The sequence below is a fragment of the Colobus angolensis genome, unplaced genomic scaffold (genome assembly GCF_000951035.1).
Source record: "Colobus angolensis palliatus isolate OR3802 unplaced genomic scaffold, Cang.pa_1.0 Scaffold269, whole genome shotgun sequence".
NCBI classification, from domain to species: Eukaryota; Metazoa; Chordata; class Mammalia; order Primates; family Cercopithecidae; genus Colobus; species Colobus angolensis.
Window position 1 is genome coordinate 2,272,090 of NW_012115921.1, and position 27,241 is coordinate 2,299,330.

The following is a 27,241-nucleotide window of genomic DNA, read 5'->3' on the forward strand; positions in this document are numbered from 1 at the left end:
AGTTCAGCTGTGGAAATCAGGTTGGTTAAAAACTCAGCAGACTCAATCACAGCAAAATGTGTTAATTAAAAAAATCATAGACCAGGAAGATACAGGAAACTAGGATCAGGAATGGGGAAGGGAAGAGGAGTAGGAACTGATCCAGTCCCTGTGAGGTAGCCCATAGTACAACGACCAAGGGTTGGGGACCTCTGACTTGGTTCTGGGATGCACTAATATATCCAAAGGCATCTAATTCTTGGTTGGGGTAAGACTGTAACTCAGCTCCATAAAATGAGGAGGCATTTGGCTACTGCCAGAGGTTTGGAAATGTGCTTTTATTTTTAAACTCAGGTATGTGACACTCTACAGTTCAATGCTAGCACACCTGTGTGAGGCCTAACAACATGAGGAACTGACAGCCAGTGAAATGGAGCCACCTCTCCATTTACTCTGTCAGGCTGTATATGGGGAGCAACACATATGGCTTTGTGGCAGCCAGAAAGTGAAGGTCTTTTTAGGAGGTGACATCAACAATGACACAAACACATCACTCTGCAACTGAAGGCAGGAAACCAGACTCCTAGGGCTAAGCAGAGATGTCAGACTTCAGAGGCATTTGGGGGACTTTTCTTTCAGATCCATATCCTCATTGAAAATCCAGGGCCTGTTTCTCTCCAGTTCACTACTGCTTGGGCAGCAGCTCCCACTGCTTCAGGCTGGTCTTTGCTTTCCAGAAAAGATGGACCCACGAGCACTTTTTCAGTCGTGCCCTTGTACATATGGCTACTCTTATGCTCCCTTTTGGAGATGTCCTTTTCGTTGACCTCCCTTCTTACAAATGGAATAGGGTGGGAGAGGGCCTGTGCCTGGAAGTACTCTTGCAGGCCTTTCTGTGGGGCAGCTGGAGGTGCAGGAGCTCTCCACATCTGCCTTCCTGGCCTTTACTCATCCAGAAACAAAGGTGGGAAAATTGTGACCAAGTAAACAATGGGGCCAGTAGATCCTGGCCCTTCTTTAAGAGAGGCAGAGATTGAACATTCCCCACCCAGAGTCTTGCTTCCATGGCCACTCTCTGGAACTCCATTTGCATCCTGTCTTTGGCTCTGAGGGCCTCATGTAGCTAAAGCTCCTTCAGTTGTATCCAGACCCCCTGGAAGAGGCCTGGAAAATCATCCACTTGTGCCCCCAAAGTCCCTCTGCCCTGCTCTGTAACTCTTTACCTTAATGGCACATCCTTGATCAACCCTGGCTTGGGCCTCAGTCATTTTCTAGCTAATGTAAAGGATGCCCCCTTTGGTAAACATCCTGCTTTAAAGTGGGGCATGCTTGGGGTGGGAGTCTCTCTGAAGGAGTGACTGCATTGAGCCCAGTCCTTGAGCTTGGAAATGATGTTGCTTGTCTGGTCTCATTCCTGCTCTCTCAGAGTAGACTGAGAAACAGAATAAGCTGAGGTTAAGAAAGATGTTGCTTTTTGCATTGTGATGGTGGTGATGGTGCTGGTACTGGGAAGCATGCAGCATGTCAGCTGTCCCCAGGCTGCTCTCCACCATCTTGAATGTTTGTTTATTCTTTTGAACAACATTTACCGACCAACATTTGAACAACGCTCCCAAGCGTCAGCCACCACGCTAGGCACTCACCCGAGAGATGGGTAAGACATGGTTCTTGTCTTTGAGGAAAAATGCTAGGGGAAACATAAATAAATAGGCTGTGATATACTATAGGTAAAGGTCAATAATAACAATGTTTAAAAAGTGCCAGAAAACATGGAGGAGGGTGTGTCCTATTACATTGTGGCTGGTAAGGAGTATGAAAGGAAGGTCATCAAAGTTGGTACGGAGGGGATAATTTTTGCACTTGGTCGAGAAGAGTAACCTGAAGAAAAGAGAAGAACAGCTAGAGAAAAACTAGTGAGTGGAGGTCCAGTGCTATGAGAGAAACTGTTTAGTTTGGGAGCCAGAGATGGAGTAGCTGATGGGCCACTTTGGGGAGTGAGACTGGAATGTGAGGCTTCCAGCTAGGAGACCAACAGAAGAGTCAAGGAGAGCACAGCTCTGGAGCCAGCCTACCCTCGGGTTGAGCTCCAGTCCCATGATTTACTAGTTCGGTGTCCTTGTCAAGTTACTTGTTCTTTTTGTGCTTCAGTTTCCTTATTTGAAAATGGGAAGGGTAGTATCCACTTCATATTTTTTTTCTTTTTCTTTAGGACTTAAATGAATTCATGCCTATATAATACTGAGAACAGTGCTTGGTTCATAGTAAGTCATATATGAGTTTTAGCAATGAAAGCAAACAATATCAATAACAAAACAAAAACGCAAAACAATGACAATAAAACCCACATGGAAATCAACACCCCTACAAAACTGATGAAGGCAGTGGCTGTAAAAGTGGGGAGAGAAGTCGGAGAGGGGATGTGCTCCTTCCATTTTGTGCTGAACAACTGGGGATGCTCTGAAACATCGCCAATTATACTTGGGTTGGAAATCCTGTTTGAACTGAAGCACTGAGGTGCAAGTTTACCCTTGCATGTAGTCACACACAGAGTAAGAGACTGAAGCAGAAAGCACATCTTCTCTCCTCATTCACCTGTGAAGTGGGTTAACTGTTTTCAAAGAGAGAATAGGGAATAGATTGTGCTGTACAGCAGCTCAGAGTCAGCGTTTGAAATGGAGACTAGTGAGTCTGCCATTGAAGCCATGAGTTTTCAGTGTTTTTAAAACATCTTTAATCCATGTGGACAGCTCATTGAACAGGTGCCTGGTAACTGCCCCACACTAGTGAAAATCTGTGGGTTGGCTTGGCATGCATCTTATTTATCCAGAGGTACACACCCAGAGCACACTTTTGACGGGTTTTTGGCTCTGTGCACATGCATGTTGTATGTGTGTACACAACAGTGTGTATGGACAGATGCATATATATAATAATTCATATCTTCCCATTTCAAGCACTGAGCTAAATTCAGCCTATACTTTTTTTTCTGAGAGCCTTTCCTACTTCTGTAAAAAGAAACTCTCATTCCAAAGGAGAGAATGGGAGGCTGAAGTTATTGAAAATGAGATGGGAAATGGGAAGACAGTCACTTTGCAACTCCAAATTCCAGGTCTGATCCTTAGGGTGTTAATCATTAAGCAAATTCTTCCTGATAACCGATTACAGAAAGGAAAAAAGAGAGTAAGTTTTTTACTGCCTGCTACCTCCTTCCCCCCTATGCCCCGCTCCCTACCCTCAACCACCAGTGAAGGTGTTTTAGTTCTCCCCAGCCACCTGAGCTAGGGGCAGGAGACCTTCCCTTCCAATAGAGCTCCTTGGTGAAGGTGACTTCTTTATCCACTGGATGCTTTCCCAGGGCAGTTTTGTTGATCCTCAAAGAATATCAAGTCACTGTGTATGAATAGCTCCCACAGAAGTGCCAAATGTTAAAAGAACCCTTCCTCATGACCTGATGGGATGGGATGGGATGGGATGGGTGGCAGTGTATCCACACCTGGGCCTGACGTTATACTTGGGGAAAGGGTGGTAGTCTGAGTGTCTCACAGCAGGGCACTGGCTAGGTGTAAGGTTTCCTACTGCTCTGTAGGCTGCTCATGCTGGAGTCCTGAGCTCCACCAGGAGTCCCTCTGGGCTGCCGAGCAAGTGGATCTTCCAAGGGGCCCATCAGCCTGCTCTGCACAAGAGTTATAGGAATTGTAGAGCCCCAGCACAACAGTCAAGACCAGCATCACTGCAGCCATCATCCAGATCACTTGCCAGTGCTGACACAGTTTGGGATACATGACTTGTAAGAAATGGACCAATTCTTCAAATTTGCTGTCAATGAAAAAAACAGGCAGAGGCTTTAGTATACGGGGCACACATATGATACACAGACCCATAGTTCTCTCTGCGGATAGCTTCTATGCTGTCTTGAGCATAGTTCTCAAACTCAGCTGTGCCTAGATTAGGTTGGCAGTAATTGTTCAAAATACCCCAAGCATACTGAATGAGGATATCCAAAGTTATGGTCTAGGAATCATTGGCTACATTTTCCCAGGTGATTTTGATTCCACCAGTCTACAGCCTTGATGTTGAGAGCTACTTGTCTAGATCATTCTACCTACTTGTTTGATCATCCATGCATACATGCCCTCATCTATTCATGGGGGGATTCCTGATATCTGCATTCTTCCAAGCCTGGGAGTACAGGTTTGGCTGGCCATGCATCTTTTTAGCACCTAGTTGCATTAATGGTCAGTTCCAAGCTCTAATCTATCCCTTGCCTCAGATGCACAATTCATTGTTCTCAGTTCCACATCTAACTGTGTCCAGAGTGGAAGGACTGTGCTAAACTCGAAGAAGCTTGATATCTAGTGATAAATGACAAGGGACTAGATCAACCTGAAGAGTTCCCTTCAAAACATTCAAGAGCAGGCAGAAGATTAGAAGCCTCTTGCAATGTCTGAGTGGTTTGTTCATGATGTTTTCTCGACCTCATTAATGTTTATTCTCTAATTTCTCCCTCTTCCTCCTTTTCTTCCTTCACTCTCTCCACACTTCTTTCTCCTTCCCTTTCATCTGTCTCTTCCTCTCCAGTTTTGCCCCTTTCCCCTCTTGATTCCTTCCCAACTGTCTTTCATTTTGTCCTCTCTCTCTCTCTCTCTCTCTCTCTCTCTCTGTGGTGTGGTGAAAAGACAACAGGCAGATGGCCTGCTTTGAGAAGTCCATTCTAGAGCTCTCTGAAGCAGCCCTGAGCCCCTTCATTAAGCTAGGATTTCCTGCTGTTTTTAACCTCTAATTCAATTTAAAAAAATAATATGAAAAATGAGAATACTGAGGATTCCTAAACCAAGGAGGTGGGGAAAGTGATGGAAGTGCTTTCTGAAGATCCTGAGGCTCACACACACACTGCAATGACCAAGCCATTGGCTGAGAAGCAGAGAGCTCAAATTTAGAGCTGGCAGAAAATGCATGACTTGCAATGGATTGAAAGACCCAATAAATGCCATCCTTAGAAAGGGACCAGATGCTCAGAGTGCCTGCCTTGGATGCTAAGGCCACAGGGAACATTGACAGGTTTCTCTTCCATGCGGGAACCCCATCAGATCATTTCAGTCACAATTAAGGGAAGGACGAAAGTGAGCACATTTGCTGATTTGAAAATCATTAACTATTTTCACAACTGTTGGGAAGGGAGGGTTTAGTAGTGGAAGCTTTTTTTCTCTCAGCCATTTGTAGATTCTCTAGATTCTATTTAGACAGAGTTGGATGCTAAAATGGAGACTTTGGGGCTGTATTTCCATCCTCCAAAACAAGCTGCCGGAGTGGCCTCTCCCTACTCTAACCCCACTCTTAATTGCGGCTCCAAAGGAAGAGACTAAGATCTGGCTGTGTGACCTTAGCTGGTCACCCCATGCCTGGCCTATAAAAGAGGTTAGAAATAGATTAGAAATAGAATTTCTTTAGAAGTCAATTTTTGGCTGTTATAAGTAAACTTCTGTTTCCTGAGAGTTATTGGAAAAGTAAAGGAACCAAAATGTCCTCTTAACCCCACAGAGCTGGTTTGAACAGCTGTTGGGAGAAAAGACAAAAGTTTTATTTTGTCCCCTTATGAGTCTCACTTGTTCAATGTCAGAAGGCTGTGCTCTCTGTTTTAACATGGTTAAGATATTGGGGTTCACCCAAAGTTTATTTAAACTGATCCTCAGGAAAGCAATATTTGTAATATAAATTGTTATATATAACAGATATGTGACTCAGACAAAAAGACTTTAATGTGTGATGTTGAATCTCTTAAGTGATCAGCAGCTGGGCTGAACCCAGTGTTTTAAAAATGCACTAAGTAGGACATGGAACTTTTAATAACCTCAAACCTTGCTTGTGAGTGAGGTACCAACATTTCAGTGGATAAATCATGCTTGAGAGCAGGTGCATGATAAATGTTACAGGCACCATTGCCACACACTGATGACCAGGAGCTGGACAGAAAGGAACCAACCTAAGCCTTACTTCCCCGGGGGTTTCATGCAATGGGAGGGAGCCAACAATTGCCTGAGATTGAACTAGCTAGATAAGACATTGATTCCCCTGCTTTGCAAACCAGACTGTTTATATTCCATGTACTTTCTCTCTCTCTCTGTTTATTTCTCTTTTGTTCTTTCTCAGTGTTTGGAAGTGTTAGAGGTTCCAGTTGGTTTCTGCTGTATTCACGGGTGCCAGAGGAAGGGCTTTTTGTCCAGGGCTTTGGTTGACCGCATTAAAGGGGAGGAGGGCAATGTGGTGGCCTGAGAAATACGAGCAGAGAACCCTCAGGAGGGAGGTGAAGCCTAAGGAGAACAGGATCTGGTTGCTTGGAGTAGGGATTGCACTTTAATTGTTAAACTTGGAGGTTCTTTCACTGGGGAGGCAGTGTGTGATTTGTTTTCAGTGGAGAAGCATTTCTCCAGTTCTCCTAGTGGCTCTTCCCTTGAATAATGGGGTTGACCTGCATGGGTGGAGACCTCTCACTTTAGCTGAATCCTGCACCAACTGGGCTGTGTTGGTAGCTCCTGTGTGCCTATCCATTTTGCTTCTAATCTTCACTTCATTACCTATTTGTTGCATGCATGTGGTTTCCAGAGTTTTCCAGCAATGAGGCACAGATACATACCTGGATTAGATAATATTTCAGCAGCTGATTAAATATTTTGTCTGGAGCTGCCCTGGACCCCAAGATAGCCCAGGGGTCTAAAAGCAAAGATTTTGGTGAAGTTTTTCCAAGGTGGCTATTACTACATTTTAAAAAATCAAAATTCAAGACTTGTGGTTTAAATACACTAATAGAGACAACACAGCTGAATAAATGAAATTGGGCTGTCCTGAAAATCCAGAATGTTGGCATGGTTATTATATCTATGGAGTAGAGTGTACCTCTTCTATGGGTGCTAGTCTATCCTATCCCTAAGCATGTACTTCTGCGGGATAATTCAGGCCAGGTGGGGCGAGACCTCATTCCCATAATACTTTATTGCATGGAGTGCCCTGGAACTAAATGAGGTCATTTCTATGATTCTGCATCCTAAAGGCCAGGCAGGAACCACAAGTGGGACAAGATACAGGTCTATATTCTCTTTATCTACATGTTATATCCTCCCCCAACTTAGGGGAATGTACCTTTGAAATAGAAAGTATTTTAAAAGAAAACCCCAAGTATTTCCAAACTAAAGTGAAAACACCATCTGGGTGACCAAGCTTGATTGGTCAGCATGGTAGGCACCTGCTGGAGACTCACCTTTGCCACTGAGCTGAGTTTGCCCTCTATTCCATGTGTCCTCCCTGTCCCTGTTCTTGTAAGAAACACACTCCAGGCCTTCAAGTCAACTCTCTTGGTCTTGGGCCTTTTCATGGGGTGGCTACCCATAATTTCATCTGGGAAATGAGCTAACCATGGCTGGGCTGGGAGGAACTCCACTTAGGGCCCTTCTCCCTTCCCATGACTACCCCTGACCTCTCAAGCTCTTGCAAACTTCTCATTGCTAGCTATCTTGGCTCTTTGGGATTTCCTCTACTTCTTTCCCAACATGCATGCCCTCTTGGTTTCTTTGGCGACTCACTGGGGCCCGAGATTCACTGCTGCCCTGGACTGGCAATTCCAAATTAGACGAATTGTAACCCATTTCAGCAATGGCAAGGACTCCAAACACAGGCTTCCCACCTGCTTCTTGGGCCCTTTTCCTCTTCCTCAGTTTCTTCTACCTCTTCAGGTTCCTCAGGACTCTCACTCTTCTGTTCTTCCTCCTCCTCCTTCAGGTCTTGAAGTTCTTTGGTCTTTTTTAGACCTTCTTGGAATCTGGGGGGCAAAAAGTAACAGTTGAGTCTGGAAAGGCCAGGTGCAGTGCATCCTCTCCTGAGTTCCTAGGGGAGGGGACTTGAGCAGCACCTCCAATAATTATGCGCTTCCTGTGGTTCCACAAAACAGGAAAAAGCTGGGAAGTTCCACTGAATCCCAAGGCAGCTCACGCCAGTACCATTTCCCCTCACTCCTCAGTCATCCTTCCTGTTTACGTGAAAGTGTGATAAAACTGACAGGGAAAAAATGTGGCACAGGGTCTCCTGACTGGGTTCTTAACCCACAAAACGTTCTGTAGGGCTGAGATTGTATTTGTTCTCCACACGACCGTGGAGCTTCAGCCTCTTATCTGTAAAAGAGGGAGGGTGACACTCATTTCGCAGGGTGTTGGAATGTTTTTTGGAAGTGCCAGGCGCATGGCTTAACCTAGAGAGGTACTCAGTAAATGTTTACAAGACCAATGAAGGAGTTCATGCCTATGCATTCCAAGGATAGAGGACAGTGGTGGGTGAAAAAGGCAGGCTTTCCAAGAGAAACCCTTGTGGTTTTTCTCCCTCAGGATCAATATTACCCCAAACACACTCTGTCCACTTGTCCTACGCTGAGTGTCTAACACTAGCAGTTTGGCTGGGCAAACCTACCACTGAAGTCCACGGGTTCTGTGTCAGTGGGAAGCTATGTCTTCCTCATGAGCTATGGAGACAGGAGACGCTTAGGGCACCATACATGGTTGGAGGTGATTCTCTACCTTGAGGCTTGGGCCCTGCTCAGGACTTGGTCTCTCCAGTGCTGACAACTGGCCATGGGTGCTATTGAAGCTCAAATGGAGGAGGAAGCAGTTGGAAGTTGAAGAGACTCCATTTATAGGAGGAAGGAGTAACCAAAGCAGTTCTAGGAAGCAGAGCTGCAGCTGCTCCTGGACACTGCTGGCTGCAACATGACTGCTCTGAGCACGTGTCAGGAAGCCTCAGGCACCACCAAGAGGAACCCACCCAGGGCCCCTGATTTCCAGACTATTCTGAGCGGTGGCATTCTGGTGGCTCTCTGCCTAAAAAGAGGGCAGTCTCGTTATTGTCTAACCACACCCTCTGACCCTGCTTCCTCCTGTCCTTCCTGTGGAACAGTTTTGCTCTTTCCAATGTAGTTCCTTCCTGTGGCAAGGAGGTCCTGTGGCCACTGGTTACTTCCCTAAAGCCTCTAAGAAACGGGAAGGACCTGTGGGAAGGCATCCTCTGAGACCTGCCAGGTGCCCTCGGGGTGGCTGAGGTCTGACTCACCCCTTGCTGTAGGCTTCTTCCTCCATCCTGGCCTTGGTCTCCTGACTAAGCTCCTCTAGGCAGCTCAGGGTCAGCGCAGGAGCACAGGCTTCACAATCTGGGTCCCCATTTGTCTTTCCACTAGTGAGAAGAGGGAAGTACAGGGCATCATTTCAGAAAAAGGTGGAGGCCTAAAAACAAAACCATGTTTTCGGCCCGATTCCTGACAAGGAGTGAGGAAACTCAGGCTTTTTCAGTAGCTTTCAGATTTTTTCTCAATCCTTCCACCCTGAGACAAGATTTTATAAAGGTCCTAGTCCATGAATAGTCCTCAGCCCATTAAATACCTCACCAGCTCTCCTTCTCCTCATGCTCCCAAACTGGTGTTTATTCTTATTCCAGGAGGTGCTGTAATGGGTGCTCTACAGCACTGAGATGAGGAAAATGGGGGCAGACCAGCATGTTTAAGGTCATTCCATTCCTGTTGTCTTTCACCAGAAGACCCTTACTCATTTTTTCAAATATCCACTGAGCATGACTAAGCCACAGGCACATTGTAATGTGCTGGGGGCACATTAGAAAATAAAGAAATGGAACTTAGCAGGAGGAAAAACCCTAAAAAAGGAAAGAAAAAATATGTGATTAATTACAAATTATGACTTTTATGAAAGAAATTCTATACAATGACAGAAAATAACAAGAAGAGAATGTGTTTAGAGTGAATAGTTAGAAAAGGCCTCTTTGAGGTGCTGAAGTTGAAGTACAGGCCTGAAGGATGAGAAGTCAGATGTATTAACAGCAGACAAGAGGGCTGGGAGCGGTGGCTCATGCCTGTAATCCCGGCACTTTGGGAGGCCAAGGCAGGTGGATCACCTGAGGTCAGGAGTTCGAGACCAGCCTGGCCAACGTAGTGAAACCCCATCTCTACAAAAAATTCAAAAATTAGCCAGGTGTGGTGACACACGCCTTTAATCCCAGCTACTCAGGAGGCTGAGGCAGGAGAATCACTTGAACCTAGGAGGCAGAGGCTGCAGTGAGCCGAGATCGCACCATTGCACTCCAGCCTGGATGCCAAAGCAAAACTCAGTAAAAAAGCAGAGGAGAGGCCGGGCGCGGTGGCTCAAGCCTGTAATCCCAGAACTTTGGGAGGCCGAGACGGGCGGATCACGAGGTCAGGAGATCGAGACCATCCTGGTGAACACCGTGAAACCCCGTCTCTACTAAAAAATACAAAAAACTAGCCGGGCGAGGTGGCGGGCGCCTGTAGTCCCAGCTACTCAGGAGGCTGAGGCAGGAGAATGGCATAAACCCGGGAGGCGGAGCTTGCAGTGAGCTGAGATCCGGTCACTGCACTCCAGCCTGGGCGATAGAGCAAGACTCCGTCTCAAAAAAAAAAAAAAAAAAAAAGTAGAGGAGAGATCATTCCAGGAAGATAATGCAGGTTATTTAAAGACTCTGAGACACAAAAGGTGCTGAGTTGTTTGAGAACTTAAAAAGAGGCAGAGTGGCAGGAGTTAACTTTTGGACAAGAGATATTTGCAATGCCTGTGAAGTATCCAAAGAGAGATGTCAAGTATACAGTTGAATTCATCAAAGTGAGTCAGGGAAGAGTTTTAGGCTGGAGGTATTCATTTGGTATCATCAGAACATAAATGTTACTTAAAGCCATGGGGATGGACAAGATTGCTTAGGGAGATAATTGAGGAAAGACAAGAAGAGGACCCAGGACCAAGCCATGAGGCTTTGCCACACTTGGCTCAGGTGGAAAAGAAGGCATCTTCAGAGGAGGCTGAGCACTAGCATCCTGAGAGGTAGGAGGAAACCCAGGAGCGGGTGGAGTCTTGGGAGCCAGGAGATAAGAGCACATCAAGGCGGGAAGAGTTAACAGTGCCACACACTTCTGAGTTTGAAGCACACAGACAAGGTGACTATTAGATTTGATAATACAGAGGTCAAGAGGAGCCTCTATGTAATGGTGGGAGCCAAGCGCAGGATGGAATGTAAAGTAAAGAAGGGGAGGTGGAAAAGGGGAAGTCACAGACACAGCAATTCGAGTAGGAAGGAGTGTAGAGGTGTGTGTTGGAGGGAGTGTGCAGCTGAAGTAGGTCAAGGGAGGATGCACTGGATCATGCACAAATGATCCAGTAGAGAGGATGAGAGAAAGGGATGCCCAAAGGAACTCAGTCTTCGCAAAACGAAATAGGGACAGACTTTGGAAAAGTAGAGAGTCTCTCCTTATTTCTAACAAAGGGAAGGTGATGATGAAGTTGTTGGGCTGGAGATCTGGTGAAGGAAAGTGAGAGGGCTCCTGTGGGAATGTAGCTTAGGTATTCTCTATAAAGTAGAGAGCAAGGTCATCTGCTGAGAGTGAGAGGTAGAGGGGTCTAGGAAGGTCTGTGGAGAGAGGAGAGGTGTAAAAGAGTTACATGAGAAAGAAGAAAAACAGACATGCTAGAACATCATGGTAGGATGTCTGGGTGGTGCTGGGAGATCATTGCGGGTATGAGATCACAAGTTTAAAGGAAGTATCCAGACGGCTATGCTTTCCCTAGAAATCCTGCAGCCCACCTTCATGTCCTGATTCTCAATGGGAGCAATGTCGTCATGGAGGAGTCCTCCAACAAGGCAACGCTGTGAGCAGAGCTTTCTAGCCAGGACTCTGAAAGATCACAGCTGCCACCCTCCCTGACCTCTCAGACAGGGTTTATGAGTGAGCCTTGTATCTTCTCCTCATTCTTGGCATCAGTTTCCCATCTCTTAGTTTTCCTCAGACCTTTTAAAATTTACATTTAGTCAGGCTGGAAACCACAACCCATTGTGAACAAGAAAGATAACGCTCTAAAAATACCAGCTATTCATAACATTTCTCCTTTTGCAAATTACATTATCCACTCCCTTCCATGTGACCTTGGCCTAATGTGCAGTTTCCTATTTATCCAAATCACTACAGCAAGAGGAGAAAAACATAGCTACAGCCAAGGGCAGGGAAAGTAATTCTTTCATGAAATATATATATATTTCATATATATATGTATATATATATATGAAATGAGATACTGGTATCAGACTTTTGATTTATACACAGCTGTCAGCCTTAGAGGTTCCTTAAGGTTAAGCATGCATGAAGGATGACAGTGTAGTATAGAGGAAAAAAACTTGCCTGAGGCAAACTTGGATTCAAATCCCAGCTCCAAGACATGCAAATTATTTAATCTTCCTGAACTTCAGATTCCTCAACTGTAAAATGGGGATAGTAATACATACCTGATGGTGGGGGTGTAAGAATTAATGAAGAAATGTAAATAAACTTTCTGGAATATGGTACTCAACAAATTATTATATCTGATATTATTATTGTTATATAGTAAATGTATTGCTTCATTTTGGGAGCAATCTGAGCTACCTCCAAATATGACTCATAAAAAATCCAGGCAATTATTTATATCATCAAGGAAGAATTTGTTATATATTACTGAGACACGTCAGAGTCAGAGGAACCCTAAATGTGAACCAATTTAAGGTATGGTAAAATTAACATTTTCATAAAATGGCTTTAGGAAATTTCTCAGGTGCACATGTATTGTGTGTCATCACACACTATGCACCTTAGAATTTTGCGGAAGAGTGACCGTAAACAAAGCTCTCATTGTCCTTGGGTCACTGATCTCTAGAGAAGAAAACTTTTCCTTAGCAGGGCCAGGAAGCCCATTTCCTTGACCCTTTTACATGCAGATCTTCTGTCCATTTCAGCTCCCCTATAGGGCTCTCATATACATCCTCTCACTTGATCTTTCCAATGATGAGAAGAGCTAAAAATTAACTTATATGTATCAGACTGTGGTCTAACATCTCACTTATGGCTCACAAATGACCCAAGAAGGTATTACTGTTTTCTGTTTGACAGATGAGGAAACCAAGGCTCAGAAAAATTAGGCTGAAGCATGAGGATCGCATTTCAAGTGATTTCATATCTGTCATATGATCTTGGGACCAGCCCAAGATCACACAACCAGTGTGTGGTAGAACTCAAATTTTACCCTGTGCAGTCTGATATGCACCCATTCTTCTGACTGCACTATCTGTCACCTAGGTGGGGTATTATCCCATTTCACAGATAAGAAACCCCAGCTCAGGTTGATTAAGTGACTTGCCTAAATTCACGTTATTGGTGCTGGGACTCTCATCTTGGTCTTCTACCTTTGTGTCAAGATGGACTTTCCAGCCCCCATGAACCCCTGCCTTTCTTTCAATAGAAGTCTCTTCCTTTCACTCTGGTGAGTGAAGCCCTTCCTGCCCTCAGACTGGACTGTGGCTTCTGTGCTGTCCCTCTTTTCAAGGCTGCTTGTCTAGAGTGTAAGTGGTTGGGAGGGCCTTTGTTTAATGTGTGTGTGTGGGGTAGGGGGGAGTGGAGGGGTTGTGGGTAGGGTGGGAAGTGGGGAAAACACGATATGTAAAATGTCTGCTGTCCTCTCCTGACCTCTGAATTGAGCTTGTAGTTTTTTAAATATCTTATCTAACTATCTGGAAGTTTCTCCCTAAGCATCTTTAAGACTAAGCTCAAATGCCTTCTCCTCTGTGAAACCTTTGCAGGTGTTCTCCCCTCCCCCACACCCTCTGGTTAAAGTTGATCTCTCCTTTTGTTTTTTTTCTTGAGACAGGGTCTTGCTCTGTCACTCAGGCTGGAGTGCGGTGGCATGATCTTGGCTCACTGCAACCTCCATCTCCCAGGTTCAAGCGATTCTGCTGCCTCAGCCTCCCAAGTAGCTGAGATTACAGGAGTGCACCATCACACCTGGCTAATATTTGTATTTTTAGTAGAAATGGGGTTTCACCATGTTGGTCAGGCTGGTCTCGAACTCCTGGCCTCAAGTGATCCACCTGCCTTGGCCTCCCAAAGTGCTGGTGTTACAGGTATGAGCCACCACACCTGGCCCTCTCTCTCCCTTTATTCTGCAGCCACACCTCTGTGACATCATGACTCACAGGGAGGGCACTGATGTTTCAGATACCTGCATATGACTGTAATCATAGGAAGGAGGACTGTGTTTGGATCAGAATAGTACCTGGCACACAGTGGGTACCTTTAAGTGCCTGTCAAGTTGCATCGGTTTCACTATGACTTATCCAGTCCCTACCTAGGAATGTTTTTAAAGGCACAAGTCCTCTCTGTAAATGGTTATTTCCTGAGAACCCAGTGTTTGGGTTGGGCTAAAGAAATCTGTAATCATGGCTATAAACTGGAGCTGAGCACAGCCTGTGCCTACCCCACGGATTTCTGGCCCAAAGGCTCATGGATCTTGGCATCTGTCCCCTGCCTGAAATCCTATGTGCTTTCTTTGAGATGATTCATGGAAATGAGGCTCATTGTTCTCATACATGCACCAGGTCAAAAATGTTTGTCATTGTGCTCGGCTCTCAGTAATGTGAAGAACTATTTAGTCAAAATATGTTTTTGGGCAGGCAGGTATATTAGATTCAACTTTTCCCATGTGGAAAACAATATTTGAAAGTGACTACTATCCTTTGTGATGGGCATATCTTCTTGGGCTCAGCAATGTTTCCAAGTCACCCCCACTGCCATGGTTCCCTCTGACAAGCCCAGCACAGGGAGCCCAAGCTTCCTTACTCCCCGTTACTCAGTGCCCGATACCTGGGGTCCTCCACAAGTTTATTGGGGTGGTGGCGGAGGTGGGGAATTCACTCCAAAATACCACCAGCAAAGGGGAGTTGCTGACTGTACACATTTAGCGTCCTATGAAATCTTTAAGGAATTTACCCTGGGTGCTTCAAGAGTATAGAAACATGGCTAGTTTTAGACAGTTAAAATTGCTCTGTGCTACATTAACATAATAACCCCTTTTTGACACTAACCCTGTGCATCATCTACATCCTGGTTTTGCTGATCCCTCTGTGAACGGTTCCACGCATACCCTGTCTCTCACCCCAACTCTGCTCTCCACTCCATGCCCAGTCGGTCACCAGGCTCTTTCAAAAATAGTTCTTAAATTCATCCTCTTCTCTATGGTCACACTGAACTTCGTTTTATCCTTCTAGTTAGGCAGTCTATTAAAAGGGTAAGGGCATGTGCTCTGCTATCTACCAGCTTTGTAACCTCAGGCAAGTGACGATTTCTCTGAGCTTCAGTTTCCTCATCTATAAAACAGAGATATTAATAGTATACCTACCTCATGGGATTACTGTGAGGATTAACTGAGATTCTTAATACAAAGCAATTAGTAAAGCACTTGGCATAAAACGAGGTGCAGTAAATAGTTAGCAGTAATTGCCATTGTCAACAGTGCAGAAAATAGTCAACAGTAATTACCATTGTCATCTGTTATCATTGTCATCCTTATCATTATCATCATTCCTTGAATACTCCATACTTTGTCACATGGACAAAGCCTAAAATGTTGTTAACCTCCTGGTCACCTAGTTAATTATGTACGCTTTAGATTTTACTTTAAAAGTAAGTTCCTAGAGGGAAACTTTTTTTTTTGAGACAGGGTCTTGTTCTGTTGCTCAGGCTCCAGGCTACATTGCAGTGGTGCAATCTCAGTTCACTGAAACTTCTGCCTCCTGGGGTCAAGTCATCCTCCCACCTCAGCCTCTCGAGTAGCTGGGACTACAGGTGCATGCCACCATGCCTGGCTAATTTTTATATTTTTTATAGAGATGGGGCTTCATTATATTGCCCAGGCTAGTCTCAAACTCTTGAGCTCAAGAGATTCACTCGCCTTGGCCTCCCAAAGTGCTGGGATTACAGGCGTGAGCCACTGCCCAGCTAAGGGGAATCATTTCCTAAACTCCCTCTTCCCCCTACTTCCCCACTTCCCCCAACCTTACACCAGAATCAGGTTGGGTGCTCGTTTTCTGCTGCGTCATTCCCTTAGCAACCTACACTTCCTTACCATCCCACCCATCGTGTTGTATTAGAATAGGCTGCTTCCCATCTGTCTTTCCCGCTAGACTGTGAGCTCCCGGAGTACATATTATGTGCCTGGCCCTTGGGGATTAATTGCTAAAGGAATGAAAGAACAAAAGACTACAATTACATAGCTATTTCTACTTGCAGAACTGCTCTTGGGCTTTTGTTTTCTCTTCAAGACTAATTTTAAATATCACTCTCCACCCATATGTTTAAGTCTACAGGTTTCTAGGCCCTTGTTGAGTGTTCATTATGAAATGACCTCCAAGAACAAGGCTCAGCATTCTCTGAAATCTCATGGAGCAGTGTAATCAGCTCTGAAATATTTTCCTGTAAACTAGCCTCAGGGTATTTGATCTTCTTATCCTTTGCTTAGCCAGCACCCTTCCTGCTTCGTCACTGTATGCTTAGGAAAGGTGAAATCATTTTAATACGAAGCTGAATACAACAATCTCTGAAGCAATGTATATTAAACTATAACACATTATTTCTCTTTCACAATATGGCAAGGGCAGCTAGAATTGACTAAGTATTTGTGTATAGGACAGAAGATAAGAATTCACTTTTACTCATATATTGTCTCATTGTTAGTCCATTGGGAATCAAGTAAATGTTTCTAGTTTTTATTTATTTATGTATTTATTTATTTGTGTTTTTAGTAGAGACAGGGTTTCACCATCTTGGCCAGGCTGGTCTTGAACTCCTGACCTTGTGATCCACCTGCCTTGGCTTCTCAAAGTGCTGGGATTACAGGTGTGAGCCACCATGCCTGGCCATGTTTCCAGTTTTAAATGGAAATCACTTAACATCTTCGAGAAATCCAGAAGGGGAAGCTGTTGTTCATCCTGAACCCCTCTTAATCTGAAGATGCCCTCCCCTCTTTGCAACCATTCTTACATGGGTATATTCCCAACTGGAGAGTCAACCCCAGTGTGCTTGACTTGCCTTAATTCCCACTCTGTCCCTATCTCTTCAGGTTCTACAAACCCCTGGAAAGGTGATGGCACTATTGATTATTACCCATTGATGCTCCTAATTTGGGGCTGCTGCTTATTGTCTCCAATTTTGTACCTCAGTTTCCCTTACCAAGGGTAATTCATGTTTTCATGATCCCCACTGCCTTGGACAGAAGTGCTCAACTGGCCTGGCATAAGCTCTACAGAGTTCAGGCCCTGCTCTGTCATGATTAGAGTCTATTACAGAGATCTTCTGCCTTGAGTGGCTCTGCAGGCCTGGAGTTGGGAATGGGGCTAGAGTTGAGGGTTCTCTGAAGTAGGGATTCGTGCACCCAAAGGGAAGGTTGGCAAGGAGAATTTTAGTGGGTTTCTCAGTCAGAGCATCAGGTGACCATTTCTGGAGAGATTCAGGGACCCTGGATGAGGCCCTGTGACTCTAGGGACTCGGTAAGTTTCTGTAAACTCGGTCACTTCCACGTGGTCCACATGGTGGTGGTTGTGTCACCTCTTGACAATTTCCCTGTAGTGATCAAGAAAAGACAGAGAGAGAGACCCCAAGAGACCTTCTATAACATGAAGGACCTGTGAGCTTATGGGGGTGAAGTGGTAAAGAGAAGAAATGCTGGGCAAACTTCAAGACTCACAGGGGACAAATCACTGGGTGATAAGCTGGTGGCCGCACATAATTAGAGATGTAGGAAACAGGCTGGGTCTGGAGGTGGGAGCCTGTCTGTATTGAAAAGGGTCCCAACATACACTTTCCCTGCCAGATAGCAAAACTTTTCTGACAGCAAAGAAAAATGAAGAACTAAAGCTGTCTTGAGGCAAGAAAGAAGGAAGAATAAGGTATATGCTCTACCAAGTGAGAAAAGACACAAGGGGAAAATTCCGAGAGGCAGCAGGTGTGATCCAGATGTTTTTCAGCAAGCAAATGAAAGAATTTGAAAAGTAAGCTATGAAGTCCCCTGAGTGCATAGAAACAGCCTGCCTTACTCTGGCTGAGGATGAAAAGATCTGCACATTGCACAGATGCCTAGAAAATAACAGACACTGCTGGCTGCTAATCCAATATGCATTTTCCTTCCTAGTTCCCAACAGCAACATGATTCTGTTCAGGAATTTACTCTTCTTCATGGAGTCATTTTGCTTTTTGGGAAGCTGACCCTCTCACCAACCCCAGGGAATAGTGTAAATCCCATGATGACAATCCCATTCCCAAAGTGATTCTTTTAGAAAGGGACCTCCTTCCAGATTTGTCAATGAGATAATAGGGAAGACTGGTGAAAGGTTTCTGGGTTTATTCCTAAGAAAGGAACATGGCAAGAAACAGTCCCTTTCTTCCTCTAGGTATTGTCCTGTCTGGAGGGGATGCCAGGAACTACCAGCCGTTTGCCACAATCCTGACGATGAAGTTAACATACAACGTGGCCAGAGGCAAGGAAGTTATAGGCATGCTGAGCTAGAGCCCTGCTATGCCGTACCAGAAGCAGCTCTACCTCTGGACTTACTAAGTCCCATTGAGTTGGGGATTTCTTTTGTCTGTAGCCCAAAGAATCCCAACTGGCAGAGAAGGCTCCAGTCTTCTCTGGGCTCTCTCAGATTGGGTACACTTGGCCTCAGTCAGGGCATCTTCCCGGTTCAAGAATCTTGCAAGCGGATTCTGAAATCTTTGTGGGTCTCAAACTCTCATTCATTTCCCTTAAAACTTAATTTGCTTTCCACTGCATTTTGGGGATAAAAATGGGAGGAAGGAAAGTAAAATGGGGAAATTTTCCTGAGAGATCCCTGAAGCAAAGAGGAAAATCAACAAACTTACTTTTCCAAAAGTGCAGGCAGTGCTGAAGTGACAGGTAGGCTGCCTTTCCCATTGGGTGATTCCGACTGAATGAAAAACAGAAGACAGAGAACTGAGGATGTGCTATGCAAGGAAGAAGCCAGAGCTGCTGGGTTTCTGATGATGCTGGGAGGGGGGCTGCTGCTTCTCCTTTTTCCTCCATGCCCCCACTGTCCAATCTTCATCTGAGCCCAGACCTTGGCCCTTTCCCTCAGGCCTTCCCTGTCCTTTCCTCAGCATTCCTTTCCTCTACGGCACACGCAGCTTGCTCCTTTTCCTTCGCCTCTGCTAAGTTTCCTTAAGTGAAGAGGAGAGTTTACATCTTGAGGCTCCATTCTGGAGAGGAGCCATCAGTTTTTCTCTGTCCTGTTTACTGACTGTGACTGAACACCAGTGGGCCTCCTACAAGTGCAGGTCCCAGGCTCCCTGTGATAGATTCTCACAAGCCCATCACTGTCCCGAGAGACACAGCTCCAGGTACAATTCTCAAGAGATGCCAGTCACTATTGAAAGCTCAATCAGAAATTTCATTACAATATGTTCCCCAGGATTTCCACGTTGTGTTGTTGCAATGGATTTGGTTTAAGTAATGGTTCTCAATGTTGGCTGCACATTAGAATCACCTGGGGGAGGTTTTAAAAAAGTATTGATCCACTCCAGAATCTTGGTGTTGGGCCTGGGGGAAGGATGTTTTAAAAGTACCCTGTGTGGTTTTTAATCTATGGCCCTGATTGCCAGCCCCTAGTCTAAAGGAATATATATTTGGAAAATAAATTTATGCTTTTAGGCAAAGTATGGGAAATAGATCTGTTAAAACACACTAACCAGTCCTCTCCAATATCCTTAAACATTTTTTTCAGGTTGTTCTATTTTAGTGGGTAATTTGGGAGTTTAGGTTGATTTCATACATGATTGAAATGCTTGAGGCAGGAAACAGTGAGTACCACCCATTGGTATTACATAGAGCTTGAATTTCCAATTGCTTACACAATCAGATTGTTTCCTTATAGGGTAGTGCTAGTCATAGGCAGGGGATAGAGAAACCACTGAAGAAAGAATTAGAGAAAATTAGCCAGATGCACAAAGGCCTGGGATACAGAAAATATTTTGTTATATCCAAACTGTCTTTGCCTAAAAGAAATGGAAATGTATTTTTCCTGTATATTACTAATATATTCGTATTATAGAAATATAAAAAGGCATCAGGAAGAAAATAGAAATGAACTATTTTACCATTGCCTAGAGATAACCATTATTAGCTGTTTCATGTATCTTCTACCAGAAATTTCTGTCTACGCAGAGAAACATACTCTTTTAAAAAGTACAAAACAGAATTATACTGTTTATACACTAGGTTTTGTATATCCTATTTTACTTGCTCTTGATTCATAATAAGTTATGGACCATTCTACAGAAACCCCTTATAGGGATATCCATTTGCTTAACCAGTCTCTTATTAGTGAACACGGAGTTGTTTCCCGCTTTTCATTGTTATGAACAATGCTACAATGAACTGAGGCAGGAGAACAATGGGTTGAAGAACTCAGGCTCCTGAAACAGAGAACCTAGGGTTCAAAGCTGTTCTACCACCTATCACACATTACAAACTTCAGCTACTTAAGCCCACTGCAGAGTAGAAAAAAATTATAACCACCTTGGCGGATTGTGGTGTAAGCACAAAAAGAGTTATAATTTGCAAAGAACGCTGAGCTGCCAACACCACGCTCAAGGGCAGTAGGACTTCCCAGAGTAGTCGAATACATGCAGCCTAGTCTATATTGGGTTTTTGAGACATCACTCAGATTCTATTCTGGAAATTTCCTCTCCTTGTTGACCCTGCCCCCATTTGGTCACCCCCCCCCAGGACTGAGTATGAAGGAAAGGTTATTTTACTATTCCATGCTGGGAGGCAGGCATCATCATACTTACCAAGGCTGGTAAGGAGGGGATGGGTGATGAACTGGGAGTTTGGCCAGGCAGATTCAGGGCATTAAACTTAGGAACAACGGCAACGCTGACCCTCCGGCGAGGCATATTCTGTGGGGAGAGAAGTGACCAGGCTCATTGTCTTGGAGGTAGCAATAGCCATAATTCAGAAGGGCTTGGGAAAAAAGCCTACTCATTTCTAATGCTGAAATGGCATTCACTGGATATTTTGGTTTTGCAGTAGCAATGATGGAATTGGTGTGGAGAGAGTGGCCAAAGTTGACCCAAATTTTCTGTTGGTGGTGAGTGAACGCTCAATCTGTTCTATTTTAGCTTATGAGATCTTGGAGATACAGAATGGAAATGACCCCACAGTCTCTGGGTAACACCCTGGAGACTGTATTAAAGCTGCCTGTAGCAATATGAAGGCTTATGATCATTTCATGTTGATTTAAGGCATGTATACATAGTTAAGGAAACCACGAGCAAGAAAGGTAAGATGTCAGAGGCTAAACTTGAGACTGTGGGAAGCCGAATAGAAACTCTGTTCAGAGATTCTCTGGTATCCATGGATCCCAGAATGAATGATCGTTTGGGTGACCATGGAAACTTCTGTCATGCTCTTTCCAGGAGCCCTGGTATTCCTTGAACATGCATACCTTTCCCAGCGTGAGGGACATGGACCGTGCCGTGCGAGGGACCCCATCTTCTGCAGCAGGAGGGAGCAGAGAAGAGAACACAAGTAAGTTTCAGACTAGGCACCAGCAGGAAACAGAAACTAGGCTATGGTATCTATGAGCCAGAACTGGCCCTCAAGGGATAGCCCAAGGATCTGGGTGTTGGGGACACTGAGCTTGGCACTTCATTCTTTGAGATGGGGCTGCAGAGTGGAGGTTTTTTTGGACAAAACCTTTATCCTAACTCCGCTTCTCACTATAGGAAGCCCCAGTCTTGGACCTCTGATCTTTATCTGACCCCACTGAACACACTCTGCATAACACCCTAGATAGTGTATGACAACTACTCAGCAATACCAAGACTTACTGGGTTATTTTATGCTTGTTCAAGGATGTACAGTCAGAGAAACTATGAGCAAGGAAGGTGTGGTGCCAGTAAATAATGAAAACTTGCTGATAGAAGTAGTTTCAATATGTTACCTACCAAATGACTCAGAACAAAGGAAGCTACCACCCCAGGATTTTCTTCTCCTTACTACGTACATTAAGTGATATAACTCATGTAATATGTTTAGCTTCGCGCCTGAATAATACTACCACCGGGAAACACCTGAGTACTTTCAGAGACAGGTATTTGCTAGCTCAATTCAATTTGATTCAGTTTGACCAATATTATTTAGCCTGCATCTCTCTCTCTTTCATATCCATGTATTTTTGGTGTGTCTCTTGAAAAGCACATAGCTGTTTTTTTTTTTGAGACTCTCTCACTCTGTCACGAAGGCTGGAGTGCAGTGGCACGATCTTGGCTCACTCAACCTTCGGCTCCTGGGTTCATATGATTCTTGTGCCTCAGCCTCCCGAGTAGCTGGGATTACAGATGTGTGCCACTATGTCTGGCTAATTTTTGTATTTTTAGTAGAAACAGCATTTCGCCATGTTGGCCAGGCTGGTCTCCAACTCCTGAGCTTAAAGTATCTGTCTGCCTTGGCTGCCCAAAGTGCTGGAATTACAGGCATGAGCCACCACGCCTGGCCTGTTTTTTAATAATCTAATCTGAGATTCTCTATTAACCAATAGGTTTATACTAGTTATAGTTCTTGTGATTAGTATATTTGTATTTATTTCTACCATGTAATTTTATATTTTCTATTTGTTTTATTCATTGACTTTCTCCACCCCTCCTCCCACCCTACACATTTGTTTGGAACTTATACATTCTATTTTTAACCTTCAGCATGTCCTCTTAACTTTTGAACATATTGACTTTAAATTTAAAATTAAACAAGATCTCTATTCTTTTCTTGAATAAACCTTAAAATAATAGCCCTCCCTCTTAATTATATTGCTTTCCAGTATTTTTATTTCACCTTGCTTTTGTATTCCTAAATTATTCATTATGTTTGTTGATTTCTACAGAGAGTGCTTATTTAGATATACCTACATGTTTACAAATGTCTTTGTTGACTATTCCTTCTTGTATCCTACTTGTTTCTTTTGAGCTCAATTTTTTTTTAACTTTTGAGGTTCAGGGTACATGTGCAGGTGCATAAACTTGTCACGAGGATTTGTTGTACAGACTATTTCATCACCCAGGTACTAAGCATAGTAGACAGTATTTATTTTTTCCATTCCTCTCCCTCCTCCTACTTTCTACCCTCAAGTAGGCCCTGGTACCTGTTGTTCCCTTGTTGGTGGCCATATGTACTCAATGTTTAGCTCCCACTTCTTAGTGAGAACATGCAGTATTTGGTTTTCTGTTCCTGTGTTAGTTTGCAAAAGATAAGGACCTCCAGCTCCACCTATGTTCCTGCAAAAGAGGTGATCTCATTCTTTTTTATGGCTGCATAGTATTCCATGGTGTATATGTACCATATTTTCTTTATCCAGTCTGTCATTGATGGGCATTTAGGTTGATTCTATGTCTTTTCTATTGTGAAAAGTGCTGCAATGAACATTTGTAAGCATGTGTTTGAATTCAATTTCAATCTTCCTTAGGTACATCCTCTAGTTGTTCTTTCAGCAAGGGTCTGTGAGAGGTAAACTTTCTCAATTGTCTCCAAATGGTCTTTACCAAGCCCTCAATCCTGCATGGTATCTTAGCCATTTGTGTTATCTCTAGGTTGACCATTATTTTCTCTTAGTTCTTTTAAGAGTTTATTCCATTGTCTTCTTCTACTATTGCCATCGAAAATTGTCATTCCTTTGTAAATAATCTTCTCTCTGATGACTTTTAAGATCTTCCCTTTGTCTTTACTGTTCTGTAGTTTCTCTTTGGTGTGTTTTTATTTTTCCTGGTTGGAATTCACTATATTTTCTGAATCCAATGAGTGATGACTTTCCTTAGTTCTGGAAAATCCTCAGCCATTCTTTCTTGGAATATTTTCTCTCATTGGCTTTCCCCTTAAGGATGGCCTAATAAATGTATTTGGGACTTTCTCATTCTACATTCTATATCCCATATCTCAATGCTTCTTTCATAATTTTAATCAATTTATTTCTCTGAACTGTACATTGGGTAACTTCCTCAAACCTATCTTCAAGTTAACTAATTTTTCTTCAGCTATGCCCAATTTGATTTAAATGTTATAATCAATCAGGATAAGCTAGGTTATACTAGTTTAATAGCATAGTAATAATACGCAACTCCAAAGTATCAGTGGCTGATAACAAGGAAGATGTGATTTGCTTATGCTACATGCCCATTTACTTTTGAGTCTGTAGCAGGCTTGGTTCAGTGTTTCCTCATTCTGGACTCAGCCTATTACTGGCCTTCTAGTATTCTGGAGCAATGATGGTTATCACGTTAGGAGGAAGAAGCAGGGCAGACTGCATACTAGTTCTTGAAGGCCTAGGTTCAGATGTGACACGTCCTTCTACTCACATTTCATTCACCAAAGCAAGTCCCATGGCCTTGCCTTGTGACTTTAAGGGGACGGGAAAATGTGCCCAGAAGGAGATCTGGAATAATGAAGAATAGCCTCAAATATAGTAACTAACACACCTAAACTCTTGAGTTTTTAATTTCTGTGACTTTATTCCTCACTTCGAGAAGTTCTATTTTATTCTTCTTTGATAACTGTTTTCTTTTACTCTGTTTTTGATCCATTCTTTTATGTCTCCAATAATGTTTAAGTTAGAGACAGGGTCTCACTCTGTCATCCAGGATGAAGTGCAGTGGCATGATCACAGCTTACTGCAGCCTCGACTTCCTGGGCTCAAGCGATCCTCCCACCTTAGCCTCCTGAGAAGCTAGAACTATAGGTGCCCACCACCACATCCAACTAATTGTTTCTTATTTTTATTTTTTGTAGAGACAGGGTCTCACTTTGTTGCCCAGGCTGGTCTCAACCTCCTGGCCTCAAGCAATCCTTTCACCTTGGTCTCCCAAAGTGTTGGGATTATAGACGTAAGCCGCTGTACCCAGCTACCCCTAATAATTTTAAGCTTATCTTTAAAAAAATTATCAGATCATTTTATTTTCCGAGGTTCTTAGGATATGATCCTATTCTTTGGTGTACCTGATGATTTTTGTTCATGATGAATTGTTTTCTTGCGTATTTTATAATTTTAGGTTGTGAAGTCATCTTCAGTGAAGCTTTATTAGAGCAATCCTGTGTGTCTGGGTGCAGCATCTGTCTCTCCAGAGTGCTTTTCTACTTATTTCTAACATGTCTTAGAGGCACCATCTTGCTGTTCTTTTCAAATCCTCTGCATATTGCATCATCACTGCTGTCACTTTGTGAGTATGTACTTTTCCTATGAGGAAGGAGAAAGTGTTTTTTCCTACTAGAGCCCAGGGTGAAAGAAATTTCCTTGTTTCTCTGCTGGTTGGTGATTATTATTTTTCCTTATCCAAATTCCATCTGAGGATCTAGTCTTTGGACAGCCTTAACTTTCTGTGGGAATCTGTATCAACTCTCTACCATAGGTGTTCCAGGCCTTGTCTCAGATCACAGGCAAGTGTAAAAGCTCAGCTCCCAGATGACTGTCCCCAAGGAAGCTGCAGGGTCAGCTTGGTTTCAGTTCTCTTTTCTTTTCTTGTATCTGGGTATTTCAATTTCTTTTCTTGTGGATTCAGCTATTTAGACATAGGTTTGCTTTATTTTGTCCAGCAGAAATTTCTAAGTGCTTGTGGTCAAAAGATTTCAAGTTTTCCAGTCAGCCAAAACAGCAGAACCAGAAAATATTCTTTACATGTGAAGAGTTCATATACATTAGTAAACTACCAAGCTTACAAGTGGGCAAAGATCATAAATACAGAATTTTTAAAAGTAGGAATACAAATGTTCCATAAACATTTGGAAAGGCCAAGAAATACAATTAAACCAGTAAGATAAGACACAATTTTGGCCTATCGAAGTCATGGATACTTACAAAAAGAAAGAACAAGAATGGTGTCAATGGCACAGTGAATTGAGTATTGTAACCCATTCAGTGAAAACATAAATGGGTTATTTGAAAATAATTTGCTTTAAGAGTCTTAAAAAATTTCTTTCCCCTGAGCTAGTATTTATACTTCTAGAAATCTACATTAAGGAAATAATCCAAAATGCAATTGGTAAATTTCATATTCAGAAAGAAACATATTATTTTTAAAAAATGTATATCACCTTCCTTGAAATCAGGGATATTTTATTTACTGTAGTCTTCAAAACCCCAGGCATAGACAAAGATTGCAGAGGTTGTATAAAAGGCTTAAGACACAAACACTATTAGGGAACAGTCATAGAGTGTCTTATGGAAACACCTGCTGAGTGGTTACGGCCCCTCTGCCTAGCCCAAGCTGAGGTATAGCTTGGAAGAACAACTAGAGTGGAAACAAATATTGGAAAAACATGTACAGCTATCGTTGACCTTTGCTATGGTAAGCATTTTATCTTCCTCCTAGACTGAATATGGGACTCTGTCGTGTGTTCTCCTTGGAAGTCTGCTTTCTTCTGTCATAGTACTGGCTACACTGCCTTGACTTCCCAAAGGTTGGGAGCTCCTTTAGGTCTGTGACTGTGTGCCCTTTACCTCTATATTCCAGTATTATATAGGGCAAACCAAAGGTACTCAGTAAATGTCTGTAGAATGAATGAATGAGACTCATGGGTAACTGCTTATCCTATAAATCTTAGATAAGGTAGTTTGCAGGAGGCCTTGTGCAGCAATAAATGTAGGAGCCCATGGCATCAGGATTCCTTTGGCAGCAACTTCCCCAGCTTCCAACACTGACGGAAAATGGTTTGTTAGAAGCCCAGGTGCATGTGGGTCAGGAGCCTTGCTGACAGATCCAAAGCAGACAGTCTGGAGCATGTGTGCATGCTGCCTTTGGACTCTGGGACGTGTCACTGATATTCTCCAGGAAACTTGTGAAACCTCCTGTTTATAAAGGTTTCTCCATCTGTTATACTTTCTGTACTTTCCCTTCTGCAGCTCTTGGTAACACAGATGTTTGCATTCCACAGGGATTCCTGTTGCTAAAAGGTCTGTTTTCTCCTGCTGGCCACCCTCATCAGCCAGAATCTAAACCCTGACAGTGCCCACAGAGAGATCTGGTCCAAGGCACCAACCTCTTCCTGCTGGACTGAGAAAGAGTCTCCTACTGTGTCTCTCTTCACCTCAGCTTTTGCACACCTCCAGTATATTGTCCACTGAAGTCAGAATAATCTAAAAATAAAGCCTGATTACATCATGAGGTATAAACTTACCATTGACTCCCCATTGCCTAGAGGTTTAAATTGCTAGCATGGCCTGGCATGTGGCCCTGGTCTACCCAGTCTCACTTTCAACCTGTCACTACCACACCCCGACACTGCCACTATGGAAAATTGCTTGTTTCATCTTCTTTTCATCCCCAATCTCCACACCTTTGTCCATGCTGGTTTCTCCA

The 27,241-nt window shown here is 43.6% G+C and overlaps 1 protein-coding gene and 1 long non-coding RNA gene across 7 annotated transcripts in view; one reads left to right on the top strand and one right to left on the bottom strand.

Moving 5' to 3' along the window:
- Positions 1-298: 298 nt before the first annotated feature.
- MRVI1 (murine retrovirus integration site 1 homolog) overlaps positions 299-27,241 on the bottom strand; it is a 118,990-nt gene continuing 92,047 nt past the window's right edge. For all 6 annotated transcript variants that reach the window (XM_011947644.1, XM_011947640.1, XM_011947646.1 and 3 more), the window contains 6 exons: positions 21,349-21,398; positions 20,693-20,800; positions 18,746-18,810; positions 9,067-9,186; positions 7,655-7,789; positions 299-3,795 (listed from right to left, as the gene is read on the bottom strand). In XM_011947644.1, the coding sequence (XP_011803034.1) occupies positions 3,552-3,795; positions 7,655-7,789; positions 9,067-9,186; positions 18,746-18,810; positions 20,693-20,800; positions 21,349-21,398 (722 nt within the window). In that variant the 3' untranslated portion in view covers positions 299-3,551. The remainder of the gene's footprint in view (positions 3,796-7,654; positions 7,790-9,066; positions 9,187-18,745; positions 18,811-20,692; positions 20,801-21,348; positions 21,399-27,241) is intronic.
- On the top strand, positions 16,188-27,058 carry LOC105515750. Its single transcript, XR_001002383.1, has 3 exons — positions 16,188-16,321; positions 21,320-21,431; positions 26,817-27,058. It is a non-coding gene; the product is annotated as an uncharacterized LOC105515750 (long non-coding RNA).